Below are 16,426 nucleotides of genomic sequence, written 5' to 3'. Positions count from 1 at the left end.
CCAGGACAGGCTCCAAAGCCACAGAGAAACCCTGTCTCGAAAAACCAATAAATAAATAAATAAATAAATAAATAAATAAATAAATAAATAAAAGCTCTCAGAATGTCAAGTTTTGCAAGACAGGTCCTTCACTTTCCCTCTAATTCTGCTGTGTCTATCCTGTAATTTAACACCAAACACCAATTCTAGATTTCAAGACACCACCAAACAAGAAGCTCAGAAGTCCAGCTCTGCCTGTATGTGGCTGAAACAAAGCAAACAATTCACAGTTTCTTTGAGATAAATACTCAATGATCCTAGGGCTAGGAGCATAGCTTAGTGGTGAGGGCATTTGCCTAACATGCATGAGGCCCAGGGTTCCATGCCCAGAACATCAAAGCAAAATAAAATAATCCTTTGCCCTACCAGCTTTCTTTCTTTCTTTTTTCTTTTTTTGGCATATCTGAGATGACAAAGGTTGAAGCCTTAGTACATGCAATTGCTTGAGCATGGGAAGGGTTTGTCAGAGTGGCTAGACAGAACTGTCTGAGTCTAGAGACTGAATCAGACTAGGGCTTTGCCCATGCTACCACTCTACCACTGAACCACATCCCCAGCTAGAGTCTGGATTCTAGATCTGTACTACCCACTACAGTAAGATCACCAGTGGATCAGTACTAGTCATATTTTAAGTGCTCAATGGCTACATGTAGCCCATGGTGATCTTCCAGCCAGCACAGACTATTTCTGACATCTGACAAAGTTCTATTGAATGTAGTATTCAACATAGGAGATTTTCCCAGAACAAAGAATTTGCTGCCCAACTACTTGGATTGCAAAGCTTAGCTCCCTCTAACTATGTAATTTGGGGCAGGTAAATTAAGTTCTCTGTGCCTCAGATTCCTCCTCTGTAAAATGGATATGATGAAAACACCCACTTTCATAGGGTAGTTGTAAGGCGTTCAAAGGCTTTGTGCTTGTAAAGTGCCATTGCTTCTAAAAGAACTCACTGAGAAATAGAATTCAGAAAAGGCCATGAACAAGTCCTTGAATAAAACAGAAATTACCCTTATGTGGCAATATAGTGGTGATAAAATTTGTTAATATGCTTTTTTTCTTAAAAAAAATAAGGTCTGATTGTTTAGCCTAGCTCAGGCCTGGAGTTTGCTATGTGGTTCAGGCTGGCACTGAGCGTCTTACCTGAGTGCTAGAATTACAGACAGATGAAATGCTTCCGAGAAAGCAGAGTGGACACCCTCCAACTCACCCATCCATCCCTCTGAAGCCCTGGGGAAGGGAAAGGGCTCCAGTCTGGCCTGTTCCCTCCCCTTACCATCTCCGTAGATTGGCCCAGGGTCCTCAGCCCAGGTGGGTGGGAAGGGCATGGTCAGAGGTAAACGTGGCCGTCGTGAAGTCAGAAAGCTTCCAGGTGGCTCACGGCCCAGGGGACTGGGGGGCAACTCAGCTGCTGAGGTGGCTAGCAACTCCTGCAGGATGTTGATGGGCGAGATGGTAAGCTCCCAGTTGGTGATGCCAAAGTCACGCAGATGGGCCCGGGCATGACTGGAAAGGCCAGCTCGAGTATCAAAACCAGCCCCACAGAAGTCACATCGCATCAGGCTAAAGGTGCCCGGGTCGAAGTTAGCCACTGCAGAAGAAAGATACAGCCTTCTTGAGATGGAGTAGTGGTGAGGGGAGCCACTCTCCATTCCAACTCTACCTCCTTCCCACAACTTCCCCGCTTCTACAGATCACCCTGGAATGCCTGCCTTCCCTTCTGTTGTTGATGCTTCTGCTTGACCCGAAACTCTCAGCGTGTGCACCCTCCCCAAACCAGACACTCCAAGAAACCTCACTTCCAAGACCTCTGTTTGCACATCAAGCAGCATTAGGGACCCCTTTCTAGAAGAGGCTTCTCTGAATTTGCAATATGAGGACTGGATACTCTCTGTGTCTACCTCTGCTTGGCATCGCTCCAGTATTTATACATTAATTGTAGGCTGTATGAAGAAACGGACAAAGAGAGGATGGGATGCCCACATCTGGGATCCTCTCTGAGCCCTCAAGGTAGAGTTAGGGTTTTTTTTCTCAGCCCTGGTCACTTGATGTCATACTGCCTAATTTCTTAGCTGTCTACCACTTACCCGACACTTCAGCATCTCTTTCTCTCTCTCTCTCTCGTGTGTGTGTGTGTGTGTGTGTGTGTGTGTGTACTCTCATTCACTCAAGCACCAAACTAGCACCTTCCCCAAGTGGACCCACCCAGTGTGCTTTCCCTAGAGGCAGCCCTCTGGAATCAGAACCTTTTTTTCCTTGAAATCTTCATGCTGCACAGGGGGCCCACACTCTGAAGCCCACCAAGAGTCCTTTTATTTGGTGTGGGCCATGAGTTCTAACAGATCAGAACTGTTGTCTGGCTTGCTCCAGAACAGAGAGGACCCAGTTTAAAGAACATTTACTGCATGAATGCATCATATGGAATTATCTGCCTGTGGAATATATAACGCCTTCCTCCAGCTGTCATTGTGATCAGGGCACTGGGGCATCCCTGCACATCCACCAACATTTGGTGACAACACTACCCATGGCTCCCAGGTCTCTCAAGAGGGGAGGCCCCCAATTTCACCCTGCAGGATGCTAAAGCAGGATTCACAGTGGGGGTGGCTAAGTCTGCTCTCCAGCTCTGTGCCTCCCAGGCAAGGGGAGAGGGAGATGGATTCTCAAAGCAAGGCCGATGCCCTACCTTTTTTCTTTTTCTTCTGGAAGGAAAACCTGCGTTCAATGGCCTTCACCTCCTCTGCAGAGATAAAATGCCGAACATTGTAGCTGACACCCACGCGGTTCAGGTGGCCTCGGACATGGTTGGCCAGCCCGATGCCATTGTGGAAACGATCAGGACAGTAGGGGCATTTCCGTTCCTCATGCTTAAGAGCCATGGCCGTATCCCCTTCTAGAAGTGTGTCCAGACCCAGTGATCCACCCAAAGGTGTATCTAGGAGCAGGAAGTCCAGGGGGTGGGTGTTCCCCAGCCCCAGTTCCTCAGGTGGCAGCTTTGGGGATGCCCGGCTGGCCGCAGCCATGACTTGTGACCTGAGCTTCGCCACCAGAACAATGGGCACCATTCCTTGGAGCTGTTGCTGCTGATCCTGTGAGGCCTCAACTGCCTGCAGAGCATCTTGGAAAGTCTGCTTCAACTCTAGGGCTGGCTGAGGGATGAGGCTAGAGATGGATGAGGGTGGAAAGGCCCCATTTTCAGAAGTAAAATCCATTTCAGAAGTCAGCACTATGTCTTCATCTTCTTCCTCCTCTTCACTCCAAGGGCGACTCTTGTCTTCCATTCTCTGCAGCTGGACAGTGCTTTTGTTTCTATTGAGCTGAATGGAGTAGGAAGCAGATGCCATAGGGGAAGGAAAGGCCAGCTTTCCAAAAGGCCGCTGGCCTGAGTTTAACAGTGGGAAATCTTTCATGCCTGGCTGCTGATGGTCTGGGCCAAAGGCTGGGTCATATCCAGCAGGGTTCTCCTGCCACATAGAGGCCAAGAGAGGCTCAGATTTGCCAAAATAGTCCATGGTGGCAGTGTCAGGGAAGTGGACGTAGGCATCCTGGCTAGTACCTGGCTGGCTAGTGAGGTTTTCCTCAAAGGACTCGCCATGCTCCTCCCACTGGGCATGGGCATGCACTAGCCTTATGTGCTCCCTGAGCAGACTCTTGCTAGGTGCCGTGAAGCCACAGTAGAAGCAGGTATTGAGGCCTGAGGAGTCTCCATAGGAGGGATAGACAAAGGTGTTAGCATCTATGACTGGGTTACCACCCCTGAAAGGTTCCTTGGCCTGTCTGCTGGGCAGTATCTCACGGATATGTAGCTTGGCATGCTGCACGAAGGCTCTAGAGGAATTGGTGCCAAAGACACACTTGGGGCACTGCAGCCGTGCTTCACGGCCCTCATCACCTGGAAATCGCTTAAGCTTTTGGATTTCTTCGATAATCTTCTCCCGGGAAGCCTGGTGCAGCTGCCAGTGCTGCTCCAGGGCAGTAGGCTCTGTGAAAGCCCAGCCACACTCACTACAGGCCAGCGGAGCCAGCTCAGCTGGGGGCTCCTGGCCTGGTGCTCGGCGGTGCTGGCTCATGTGTTCTAGGAGGTGTTCCTTGTGCTTGAAGTAGATGCTGCACTCAATGCATGGAAACACAGCCGGTTCTTCCTCCTCCTCCTCCTCATGGCTGTCCACCCCATCAGCGACTTCCTGCAACAGTTCACACAAGTATGGCTCTGTCTGGACTGGGGACAGTAAGGGCTGCAGTCGCTCCACAGATGCTTCAGAATTCACTGTCCAGGTCTGTGTGGCCACTTCTGAGGCTGATGTGTGGAGTTCCCACTCAGAAGGCTGGGCCAGTCCCGCAAAGTCCTCTAGGTCCTCTCTGGTACCCATAACCTCCATGTTCAGTGTCTTGGAAGTGTCATCCACTGGCACAATTACCTTCCTGAAGGAAGTGACAGTTGGTGGTTGGGCAGGGAGGTCCAGGTGTAACCCTGCATCCTTCAGTGGCCCCTGCTCATCTGCATCTTGGAGCCAGTCAAACTTGTGGTGGCTTGGAGGGTATTTCTCTAAGAGCTTCAGTTCACCCTGGTGGTGCAAAAACTTTCTAGAGCCCTTGAGCTTGGCATGGGGTTTCATAGTTCTCACAATAACTGAATCCTCGAACCTCTGCTCAGACCGGATGCCCTCCCCGGCCTCCTGGACCATGGGGTGGTCCCAAGACCCCTGAACATCAAGGGAAGCAGGGAAGGGGCCCAGAAGATAGGGTGGTGGGGAGCCCGGCTGAAAGTCCAGGCTGTCTCCATCCCAGTAGCTGCAAGGAAGTGCCAATGGGGATAGGTTAGCATGAGCCTCAGCTTCCCTCCCTAGGTAGTAGTGATAGGGTAGTAGTCCTCCTAGGCTTGCTGGAGCAGTTTCTTGAAATCCAGCTTAAGGGTGACTGTGGAGAGGCTGGGAGTAATAGGGTAAAGGTGAGGAAGTCCATTAAAGCCAGGTTTAATTCCTAGAGTGCACCTGTCTGTACAGCCCAGCCCTGTTGCATCATTGGGGAAATGTGCAGAGACCACAGGTTGGGGGATAGAGCCTCAAGAGAGCATCCCCAAATCTGGTGGTACAGTCAACTCTCACCTTTCCCCAGGGAGGATCCAAGGCTCTGACCTGGGCTCCAAGTTGCTTCTGTCTTGGTCCTCCCCAAACTGGCGATTTTGTCACATCTCTCCCCCAAATTTGGTGAAGGTCAACTTTGTGGCAGGACAGCTCAAAGGATGAACCTCCTCCCCTCTTGGAGGGGCAGAGTCAGGAGTGACTAATGGTTCCAATGACTCTGACCTTCCTGGGTGGGAGATAGGGCTGGGAGGTCAGAGCAGATGAGCAAAGTGTTCTCTGGGCCTCAGTTTTCCAATCCTAAAAATGGAGATGATTTCCAAGTCAGAAATCTTGTCTTCCTTATACAATATCTAAGGAACTTTCTGACAGTTGTCACCAAGGAAAATTATCACACAAGGCAGGTGCTTATTTAAAAGCTTGCCAACAAGGGGGCTACGACCCTACAACAAGATATAGGGTAAAGACAGATATAATTCAAGTGCTTAGGAATCACCTGATACCTGGTAAGCCTTGGGATGGACAGAACTTTTTCAGAGGACACAATGTTTCACTACGTAGCCCGGGCTGGCCTAGAACTCATTATGTAGACTAGGCAGACCTCAAACTCACAGGGATTGCCTACCTCTGCCTCCTGAGTGCTGGAATTAAAGTTGTAGCCACCACACCAGGTTCTCGGACTTTTTAAAATACAAGTATTCCTGATCAGTTCTCTCTTCATTTCCCCCCTCCTCCCCAGTGCTGGGAATCAAACCTAGGACCTGGTTCACATTAGGCAAACACTCTACCATGGAACCACATCCCTAGACCTTCTCCCCTTTTAAAAATTTGAGATGGGATCTTGTTAAATTATGAGCTTTGCACTCACTCTGTAGTTCAGTCAGGTTTTGAACTCAAGATCCTCTTCCCTAACCCTCTGGAGTAGCTGTAGATTATAGGTCTGTACTACCAGGATAGGCCAATTAATTTGAGACAGAGTCCCATTATGTACCCTAGGCTGGTATTGAACTCAAGACTGTCTTGTTTTAAATTCCCACGTTCTGGGAGAATAGTATGTACCATCGTGCCCACATAAGCATATACAACACACACACACACACACACGCGCGCACACGCGCACACGCGCGCGCACACACACACACACACACACACACACTTCTTTGAGATAGGGTCTCAGTGGTCCATTCTAGCCTTGAATTCACTATGTAGTAGAGGAGGATCCTGAACTCCTGACTCTCTTGCATCTCCCTCATGAGTTCTGGGATGACTGATGTACGCCTCCCTTCATTTTAAGGGACTCTGCCTTCACAAGATGGGGGTGGAGGGGAAGACTGATCACACCCATAGATCAGCTGAGGAAACAGGTAGTACAGACAGGCTAAGTGTATGCCATAGTACCACTCTCTGAGCCTCATTGGTGCCATGCAATATGAAAAGTGCCATCCTCTCAATGCTGTCGCAAGGAGTCAGTGGGCTGAACTGAGAGCCAGAACAAAATAGTATTCATTTCTAGACCTGTTGTTAATCTTGAGACTATCATAATTATATATTAGATCCACCAACTCTTTAATAAAGAGTAGCAAGGTTAGGCTACAGCTCAGGGTTAGATGGTAGAGCACTTGCATTGACCTTGTATGTCCTTGCTCCTTTGAGTTTTGTCACCAGCACCATAAACAAACAAAAGAATCGGCATGATCCCTGTTTTTTCCCTGCTCCTGGAGTTCCCAAGGCGAATTTGTGAAACATATCTTGTGGCAGTGAACTTTCCATTTTGCAGATGAGAAAACTGAGGCAATCTAAGCATCACTTAACAGAGAGACTGGACTCCAAGAGTCCAGCGTACAGACTTGTCCCTTTCTGGCCTGGCTCCTGGCACGGGTAATGAGAGTTGACCTTCTGTGTTGCTATCAGACCTCCTCCCTTACCCCAGCACACACCCGGGGGCTGGTCTATGGGGAGCCACCTCCTCCTGCCTGGCCTCTTGATTCCCTCCTATCCCCTTCTCATTCCCCAGAGGGCTTTGATGGACCCTAGACACTCCTGCTCATCCCCCTGCCCTACCTGAGGTCAGGGCCAGCGTGGCACTCACCAGCTGCTGATCCGATGGGTGGCGGAGGTGGCACGGGGGAGGGCTTCGCTGAGGCCAGGATGGGGCTGCCCATCTGCAACAGAGAGGGGAGACCCTGAGGGGCTGGGGTCCCTCTGGCCAGGGCCGGGGTTCCCCTGGCCGGGGTCCTCCATACCTCAGCTCCAAGAGTCTGTGGGATATCTAAGAGGGGCCCTGTAGGCCTCCAACCCTATCCCTCAGAGGCTCTGACCTCTGTATTTGTACCCTGAAAGGAGGTTCTCTCAAGGAATCCCCTTAGGTTTCCTGGAGGACCCTAGGGACTTGCTGCCTTTCAGGCTTCCTGATATTCAACAACCAGGGTAGTGTTTGTCTGTTTCTTCATTTTTAAGTCATACCCTGGGAAAACTCATATGCTTCTAATTCTAGCTACAGGAAAAAGCTAAAGTCCCACCTGCCACAACAATGACACACATATGAGATCTGGGTCTTTATTGGTTTCACCAACTTCACTTGCCTTTCCTGGGCCCTTGCTGCTGTGACCCAATTGCATTCTCCCCCAACTCCCATCCCTATGAAGCTTTGAGTCCTAACTCTCTCTGGCCTCAGCCACCCCCACCCGTGTGTGTGTGTGTGTGTGTGTGTGTGTGTGTGTGTGTGTGTGTGTGAGACAGAGTCTTACTGGGCAGCCCTGGGCAGCCCTGGCCTGTCCTGGAACTTGCTCTATAGACCAGGCTGTCCTTAAACTCACTGAGATCCTTCTGCCTTTGCCTCGTGAATGCTGGGATTAAAGGTGTGCACTACTATGCCCAGCAGTTGCAGGACTTTTCCAATTGCACTTGGTACTTCTTTGACTACTTATTCAAATGAGATATTATGATTGTCTCTTTTTTAACCTAACATTTATTTTTGTGCTACTTTGTTGGATTTCTGTTGGTTTGTTTGTTTGATTTTATCTATCTGTCTGTCTGTCTGTGGGCACAGGGTCTCAACTTGGCTCAGTGCTGGCCTTAAATTCAATATGTAACTGAGGATGACCTTGAACTCCCGATTTGCCTCTATCTTCCAAGTGCTGGAACTACAGGTGTGTTACAGGTGTGTATCACTATGCCTAGTCTTAGTTTTGCTTTTGAGACAAGTTTTTTTTTTGTTTTTTTTTTATTTTCGAGACAGGGTTTCTCTGTAGCTTTTTGGTTCCTGTCCTGGAACTAGCCCTGTAGACCAGGCTGGCCTCGAACTCACAGAGATCCACCTGCCTCTGCCTCACGAGTGCTGGGATTAAAGGTGTGTGCCACCACTGCCCGGCTCGACAAGGTCTTTCTTAAGACCAGCTAACCTCAAAACTTACAGTTCTTCTGCCTCTTGCCTTCTAAGTGCTGGGAAAATAGGCATGAGTCACCACACCCAGCTTTGTTTTGCTTTTGAGATAAATCTTGCTACAAAGCTCCAGTTAGTCTAGAAGTCATTATACAGCCAAGCTTGTCTTTCTTCCATCCATTCTCCTGTCTCTTGCCTTCTGAATACTGTGATTACAGGCTTGTGCCACCATGCCTGGCATCTGTTTTATTTATTTTTTAGCTCTCCCAGATATTGCCAGGTTCTCTCTATGGATAACTGCATGTCTGGGTCCCCTGTAAGCACATAAGCCCCCTGAGAACTGGGACATTTGCAGCCTCATTCATGGCAGCATTCCAGCACCTGGCACGCAAGTACTAAACGAACACATGCCAGCTGATGAGTGGGGAGCCTGGCCACCCTGAGCCACATGTGGCCCATGCCTGCCTTCTGGACCCGTTTCCAGGCCTAAATCCTAGAATGGAATCCCTTCTTGGGAATGCCCACCACCTCACAACAACACAGATAGAGCCAACTCTCCATTATCCACCTGTAGAGCCAATGCCTGGAGCCACCACAGGAATCCTGGTCCGTGCCTCTACCCGCCACGCTTGCTTGACATGGCAAAGCATGCCAAGAAGGGAGTTAGCCAATTGCTTGGGCCAAGGTTAACACGCTGGGGGAACTTGTGCCCTGGCCAGGGCCTAACAGATGCAATTGCTGGATCAACCTCAATTTGAGGATAGTCCAGAAAGGGCGAGGGCTGGCACAGATTCTTCCAATCCCCCACCGTCCAATTTTCCCTGGGAACTGAAAGCTGACCACTGGGGACAGAAGAATGAAAATGAGGACGGGTGGTCAGGAAGGTAGGGTCTGTCTGTTGAACCTGATGAAAGGGCCTGTAACAATGGCATGGCCTCTAAAATGTGGGGCAGGAGCACAAAAATTTGCATATCCTAGGGCAGAGTGGTTTTAGTGTTGACAGTTGGATGGGGGGTGCTTCTCTGGGTTGAGGCACTTCTGCATTGCTGCAGGATGATCAGCAATGTCCTCAGTATCTACACACCCACAAGACACTAATACCTACCTCTCCTGCAATCATGTCATCTGAAAATGTCTCTACACATTCCCAAAGTGTCCCCTGTGGAACCCGAGTGTCCCCATTTGAGAACCACAGAGGTAGACCCACAGGAAGCAGGACATTCTTGGATTTTAAGGACTGAAGTTATAATGGGATGCTAGAGAGGATAGTGGGGGCTAGGAAAACCAATCATAAGAAACAGGTTCTCTCCTGGATACATCACAGAGGAGAGCTAATCAGGAGAGGGTGACCAATTAGTGGTTAACCAGCCCTAGTACAGCCTAGAGATGTGGGTCTGAGGGTCCCAGGTGTCCTGTTTCTGAAATTCTGAGTGTCCCAGATTTGATGGCTGTGTGCAATGGCTGTTGTCTAAGAATTCCATGAGCCGGGGGGCACACTGGCCTCTTTGTCTGAGCAGCTCCAATGAGGTTCCTATTTTTAGTGGCAGCAACTTTTGAGGAAGGAGAATAAGCAGGGCTTATAACTGAGACACCTTGGAGGTGGGAGCTTTGCCCAGAAGCCTCCACACTGAAGGGGATCCAGAAGCCCCTGTGGGTCATATGAGGCACCTGGATGCAACTCTTGAGTCCGTGGCAGTGCCGGAATCCCTCACTGGCTCCTGCCATATGGGGTTCCTGAGACAGCTTACAAATGAGAGGAAAGAGTGTCCATGATCCACTTAGACTCTAAGCCAGGCATCCTGCAGCTTGACAGAGTAGCCAAGAATCCATACTTTGATGTCAGAGAGTTCCAAGTGTGATCAGAAGTTGCCTTCCAGGCTCCAAGTCTCAGTTTCCTCCTCAGTACAATGCAAACAGACAGGAACCCAGCTTCAAGAGACCACTGACGAGGGCCAATGAGATCACAGGAAGAATTCCATCCAGAGAAACAGCGATGTGTGGAGGGGAGGAGGAGTAAGTGTTCTGTAGTGTCACGGCTGTCTTAATGATGTCCTGGGGTGGGAGCTGGAGGCTACACTTGCAGCCTCAGGCTTGCTTTCTCTGTGCTCTGGTTCATTCCCTTCAGGATCCCGAAATGATACATTCTTTGTTCCCAGGACTCCTGTCCCCCAAACAATGGCAGACCATGCACCAGACTCTTCACTGATCTGAGTGGAACATATAAATCCCACAAGACTTTTCTGCACCTGTGACGCCCACCTCAGAGGTATATGGGACTGCAATGGAACTTCAGACAGGGTCCCAACTGATAGCCATAATGGAAGACAGAACAGGTAGTGGGCATATCCTTGTCCAGGTAGAGAAGTTTGGGGTGTCATCCCTAGGATCCTTGAAGGGTTCTGAGGGCTGCATGGGGATGAGGTAGTGCCCAGGCTTCAGGACAGAATAGCAGCCTCAGAGGCTGTACCTATTTATAGACATCACAAGACTCCTGGGGCAAGTGTCTAGTCTATGAAGGCGGGGGGGGGGGGGATGTCAAGCAGGCTGAGAGGGCAGTGGGAAAAACATCCAGGCCTTCTCTAACCTCCATGATTTGATCCTGTCAATGCAGCCACCCCCACCTGTGCTCCCATTTGCTCAGGGAACCCATTGAGGATGGGTTTGGTCCTCCTTGGTGGCTCCTTACTCCTCCTACCTAGGAGGTACACACATGAATCCCTGGTTGCTCTGCAGTCAGGTGTGGGGTGGTGAAGACACACACCTACCTACCTTCCCCACCTCTCCAGCCTGGGTTATCTGCCACATGGAGAAAAAGTGCCAGTCCCTTGGAATTTTCAGATTTCTCAGATTCCTACAGAGTCAAGACCCCAGTCCTGCCCTGGCTAGCTGTGTGACCTGGGGTAAGGTCCTGCTGCTCTCTGGGTTCTGAGGATGGACTGCTAAGGGATAACCCTTTGCCCTCAGGATTTGTTACTCACCATCTTCCTGGCGCCTCAGACTGGCAGGTGCCAGCAGTCCCCTTCAAACCTTTACAAGTCAGGGCTCTCTCTCCCTAGATACCTTCTGCTTTTTGTCATGTTGCTTCCTCCTCATCCTATGTCTTGGTTCATGTTTCTCTTCCCTGCCCCAGATAAATGAGCCCATGACAGCAGGGATGGCATGTTCCTGGTCCCCTCCTTACTTGACTCTATGAAGGTAGGTTCATAAATACTGGAGCATCATAAGAAGTGCTGCTAGGTAGTGGTAGATCAAGGAGCTTCAAAAGTACAGAGAGGGGGCTGAGTGGATGAGTACTTCCCTAACTTTTTGGGACAACAAAACAGAACACAAGAAAAAAAGCAGAAAAGTGAAAAAAGAAGAAAAATACTAAAAAACTAAAAAGGTAGCCTGGCATGGTGGCACACAACTCTAAAATGCCAGCACTTGGGAGGCAGAAGCAGGCAGATTTCTGAGTTCAAGGCCAGCCTGGTCTACAGAGTGAGTTCAGGACAGCCAGGTCTACGGGGAAAGCCTGTCTCAAGAAACAAAAACAGAAACAAACAAATATCAAAAAAGAGGGACTGGAAAGATACCTCAATGGTTAAGTGCACTGTCTGCTTTTCTAGAGGACCCAGGGTTCGATTCCCAGCATCCACAAGGAAGCTCACAACTGTCTGTAACTCCAATCCCAAAGGATCTGATTCCTTCTTCTGGCTTCTAAAGGCACTGCATGCAGGAGATACATAGAGGAACACATAAACACAAGACAGCCATACACATAAAATAATAATAATAATGGGGAAAACCAAAATCTTAAAAAGAGGAGGCCCAGTGGCTCAGAACTGTCTGTAACTCCAGCTCCAGGTAGCTAATGGGCCTGGCCTCTGCAGGCACTAGCAGTCACATGCATATATTCACACGCAATATTTTCATACCATCAAAAATAATAAAATAGACCAGGCAGTGGTGGCGCACGCCTTTAATCCCAGCACTCAGGAGTTCGAGGCCAGCCTGGTCTGTAAGAGCTAGTTCCAGGACAGGCTCTAAAACTACAGTGAAACCCTGTGTCGAAAAACCAAAAAAAGAAATAAAATAAAAAAAGAAATAAAATGAAATAAAATAAATAAGATGAGGCCTGAAAATATAGATTAGTGGTCAAGTGCTTGCCTAACATGTAGGATGACAAAACACGAGGAGAAAGAAAGAACAACTGGATGAAAGAGACTTAAAAATATAAGAAGAGGGCTGGGATGGAGCTAGTGGAACAGCATGAGCAGACTGTGCAGGGGCCAAGGTGCAATTCCCAGTTCTCTAAAAAAGTAAAACCTAAAATGAAAAAGGAGGAGGGTTGTGAGGCCACATTACTGCCTGACTCTGTGACCTTGGGATACTTACTTCATCCCTGAGGGTCTTAGATCCCCCATTCCTAATGTGAGGTAAATGAATAACTAAGACTATCCCTACCAAGGTTCTAAGTATGACATAATTTGGTCACACAAAGAATCTGGCATGTAGGAACCACCAAAGAGGTGCTTGGAAGTTCTTGGGACTCAGAGTTTTTTTTTTTGGGGGGGGGGTCAACCAAGGAGATGAAGGGAAAGTATTCCCCAGCCACGCCAGATTCCTTAAACATGCCAGGCTCCTCTCCTCCAGGCCTTTGCACTTACTGCTCCTATCATGTGGTGGGCATTTTCCACCATTCATTTCATGCTCTACCTCAAATACCACTCCCTCAGGAGGCTTTCCCCAGGTCTCCCAGGCATGATCCTGGCACTCTGGTTAAGATCTGCATAGCCTCCATCATCACTTCCCCTTAGGACATCTGTCCAGTTGTTTTCCATTTATCTTCCCTTCTAGGATACCAACCCTGGAAGGACAGGAGCTCTTGCCTCTCTGTCGTGGTTAGTTTCTCCAGCACCCAGAACAGAAACTGGCACTCAGCAGGTGCTCCGTATTTAATGAATGAATAACGATTTGTGAAGAAGGGACAGTGTGAGCTATCCTTGTACAGGGCAGAGCAAGGCAGACAGAGGTGACAGGCATCTCTAACGCCCCAGTTTCTACCTCACCACTAGAGGGCACAAGCTGTTTTGGCCCAGGGCTCAGGAGCTACACTCCATCAAGACTGCAAGGAGCTGAGTGAGCTACGCTGATGGGAACAGGTTGCCCCCCCCCCTCCCCGAGGAACAAGTGGGCTTTGGGCCAAGAGCTCAAGGTGCTGGTACGGGTATTAGAATACAACTGCTGTCTAGCTCAGAAGGAGGGAGCCAGGCCACTCCAAGTATGTTTCTAGTTCCTCTGGGCAACTGCGATACAGTCATGGGCTCCCAAAGGAATTTGTTTTCATAAGAGCAAAATAAAAAACAAAGCACAGCACCAGGAGAAGGCTCTGGACATCAAGCAGAATTCGAATCCCAACCCTTGCTAAGTAGGGTGACTGGGCTCTCTCTGAGCCTTGGGGACTAAGCGGGATGTTTCCTTAGGGCCACAGAGCCCTCTTACCAGAAATGCCACTGCGGTCATCCAGAAGGTCTCGTGGTCCTTCCTTGGTGATAGGCAGGTAATGAGTAGATCGAAAAATATCACCTTCCCCCTCAGCAGCCTCAGCCCCACCCTCGATGTCCTCTCTCGGAGCTGGGCCAGGCAGTCTCTCTGGGCCTCGAGGACGATCTGGGGCAGCCAGGCCACCTGCCAGTAACCCCTCCATGGGTGGTAGCCGCTGATCTTCACTCAGTACCTGGCAGATTCAGCGGGACATTGTGGCCCTGGGGACAAACAAAGAGAAAGCCTTAGGAAAACCAAGAAAGGAATTCTGTCTCAGTTTTCCCCTCCCTCAACACCCCAGTCCTTACCTTTGAGGCCTATTGCCTCAGTTTACTTTTCAGTTGAGGTGAGGGGGTAAATGGTGTTGAGGCCCTTTCGCATGTATCATAACCCCATCACCTCCACTGTTAGCCTGCTTCACCACACCACACCTTTCTCTTCTCCCAGCTTCTTTGCAGCCTTCATTTGCTTCACACATGCACTCAGTCACCCCAGTCTTCCCTCTTTAATCCTTCTACCTCCCCCTAGTCTTCCCTTCGCTCACTTACAGCTTCACCTCTCCAGCTGCTTGCTGGCTTTCCTGGACCTGCACAACCTATGACCATGCCTCCAGTTTCCAGGAGCCCAGGCACTTCCACACTCTCAGCTCCTGAATGCACTGTCTCAAGTGCCCCTATCTTTGCCCTTACACTTTTCTCACTTTTGTTGCCCCATGTCAATTACCCCTACACTTTCCCCACACTCGGACCCTTCTCCTTGTAAGGTTATCCAGAGTTAACCCCTTAACCTCTTCACAGCCTCAAGTGACCCCACCATTAACCCTTTCCCTTCTCCTCAGCATGATCTCTCATGCATACCAAGCCTGGGCTCCTCCACCCTGCCACCTTCCAATAATATTGGTTGCATCCTCTACCGATATTGGTTGCTCTGGCCCGAGGATGAAAGAGACCGATGGGGTTCCTGTTTCAGAAATAAGGACCCTGGCGGGGGGAGGGGGGGCCGGCTGTCCTCTCCACCTATAAATACCTTCAAGGTAGAGCAGAAAGTGAAGGGCAGGAATGAGGCGCTCTCCCGAGGGAGATGGTGGTGAGGCCGGGCCCAGGCAACCGGGGCGGGGCCGGGTCTCCAGGCCTGGTAGCAGGCGTTGCCCTCGGGGGCCTGGGTGCTCCCGGGGGGCCTATACAGGGTGGGTTGACAGTCTTGGCAGGAGGGGTCCCTGTCCAGGCCTGGAGAAAGCACCTGCGGGTGCCCACTGGGGTAGGCACTGCCGGCGGGGATCGGGTAGGACCGCAACTTCGGAGCACTTTGGCAGCTTGGGGAGGGGGCTCCGGTCCGGATGGTCGTTCCCCACCCCAGCCCCTCAAGGGTCGCAGAGGTAGGGGTGGCGCTGCGCGGACGCACCCCGCGGGGGACCTAGGGTCCTGGGAATGCGCCCTTCGCCCGTGCACCTCGGGGCGGGAGACCCCGCGGGACGAGCCGAGGAAGAGGGGGGGGAGACACCTGCCTCGAGACCCCCGCCCCCCCCCCCCACCTGTACGGCCCCGCCCCCAACCAGGCCCCGCCCATGAAGGCCCCGCCCCGCCCCCCGCCTCAGGGGGTCCCGCCCGGCCGGGCCCGGCCCAGGCCTCCCCCTCCTCGCTCCAGCTCTGCTCCGCCCGCGAGCTTCCCAGGCTGGGTCTGGCCTCACCCGGTAGGCGTCGCCGCCGGCTGGGAACTCCCCTCCTTCGTGCGGCCGTCGCCGCCGCTACAGCTGCAGCGGCCCTTGGTGCCGGTGCCACGGCCTCCACAGCTGCCGCCGCCGCCGCCTCCACCGCTCGGGGGACATTGTCCCTTTAAATCGCTCCCCCCGCCGCCCCGCCCCCCCGGCGCGCCGCCGTGACCTCAGCGCGACAGCCCCGCCGCGCCGCCATGATGAGGAGGTCTGCCCCCCCTTGTGCCACTCCGGGGGGGGGGTGTCCAACGGGCGCGCCGCCATATTGGGAGTGGCCAAGCAGGTCACTCTTAAAGAGTCCTCAGGACCTGAGCGTGTAGGGAGGGGCTCTGTTACCTTAACAACATCTTGTCCTTCTGCACCCCACTGGTTCTTCCTACACTAGGTTTGTTAGTAACACCAGAGGAGTGGAAAGGAAACAGAAGTTTTCCCTTGGGTCATTCTTAGATCATTGAGGACCCCACCCAGGCAGTCTTTAGCTTCCAGTCTCTTCTAACCACATGGTCCCTGGTCTTTCTTCATTGTTTACATTGGGCTTCAACATCTCCAAGACCCTAGAACTACTTTATGTCTGTCTCGAAGGCTAAACTCTCCTTCACCTAGTCTTCAAGATCTCAGCCACCAGAATAGCTCATATACACATATCACAAGCTGGTTGTGTTCTCCCACTCATCACCATTTGTCCACCCGTTT

The 16,426-nt window shown here is 50.9% G+C and overlaps 1 protein-coding gene across 15 annotated transcripts in view; it reads right to left on the bottom strand.

Moving 5' to 3' along the window:
* Nucleotides 1–15,825, bottom strand: part of Wiz (widely interspaced zinc finger motifs) — a 28,055-nt gene extending 12,230 nt beyond the window's left edge. For 5 of the 15 annotated variants that reach the window (XM_026785913.1, XM_026785916.1, XM_026785921.1 and 2 more), the window contains exons 1-5: nt 15,710–15,825; nt 13,981–14,243; nt 7,207–7,279; nt 2,723–4,827; nt 1,313–1,627 (exon numbers count right to left, since the gene is read on the bottom strand). In XM_026785913.1, coding sequence (XP_026641714.1) covers nt 1,313–1,627; nt 2,723–4,827; nt 7,207–7,279; nt 13,981–14,185 — 2,698 coding nt within the window. In that variant the 5' untranslated portion in view covers nt 14,186–14,243; nt 15,710–15,825. The other 10 variants (XM_013351334.2, XM_013351336.2, XM_026785918.1 and 7 more) reach the window with 9 other exon arrangements.
* Nucleotides 15,826–16,426: the final 601 nt, after the last annotated feature.

The sequence above is a fragment of the Microtus ochrogaster genome, linkage group LG3 (assembly GCF_000317375.1).
Source record: "Microtus ochrogaster isolate Prairie Vole_2 linkage group LG3, MicOch1.0, whole genome shotgun sequence".
Classification (NCBI taxonomy): domain Eukaryota; kingdom Metazoa; phylum Chordata; class Mammalia; order Rodentia; family Cricetidae; genus Microtus; species Microtus ochrogaster.
This window is presented reverse-complemented; position numbering and strand designations above follow the sequence as displayed.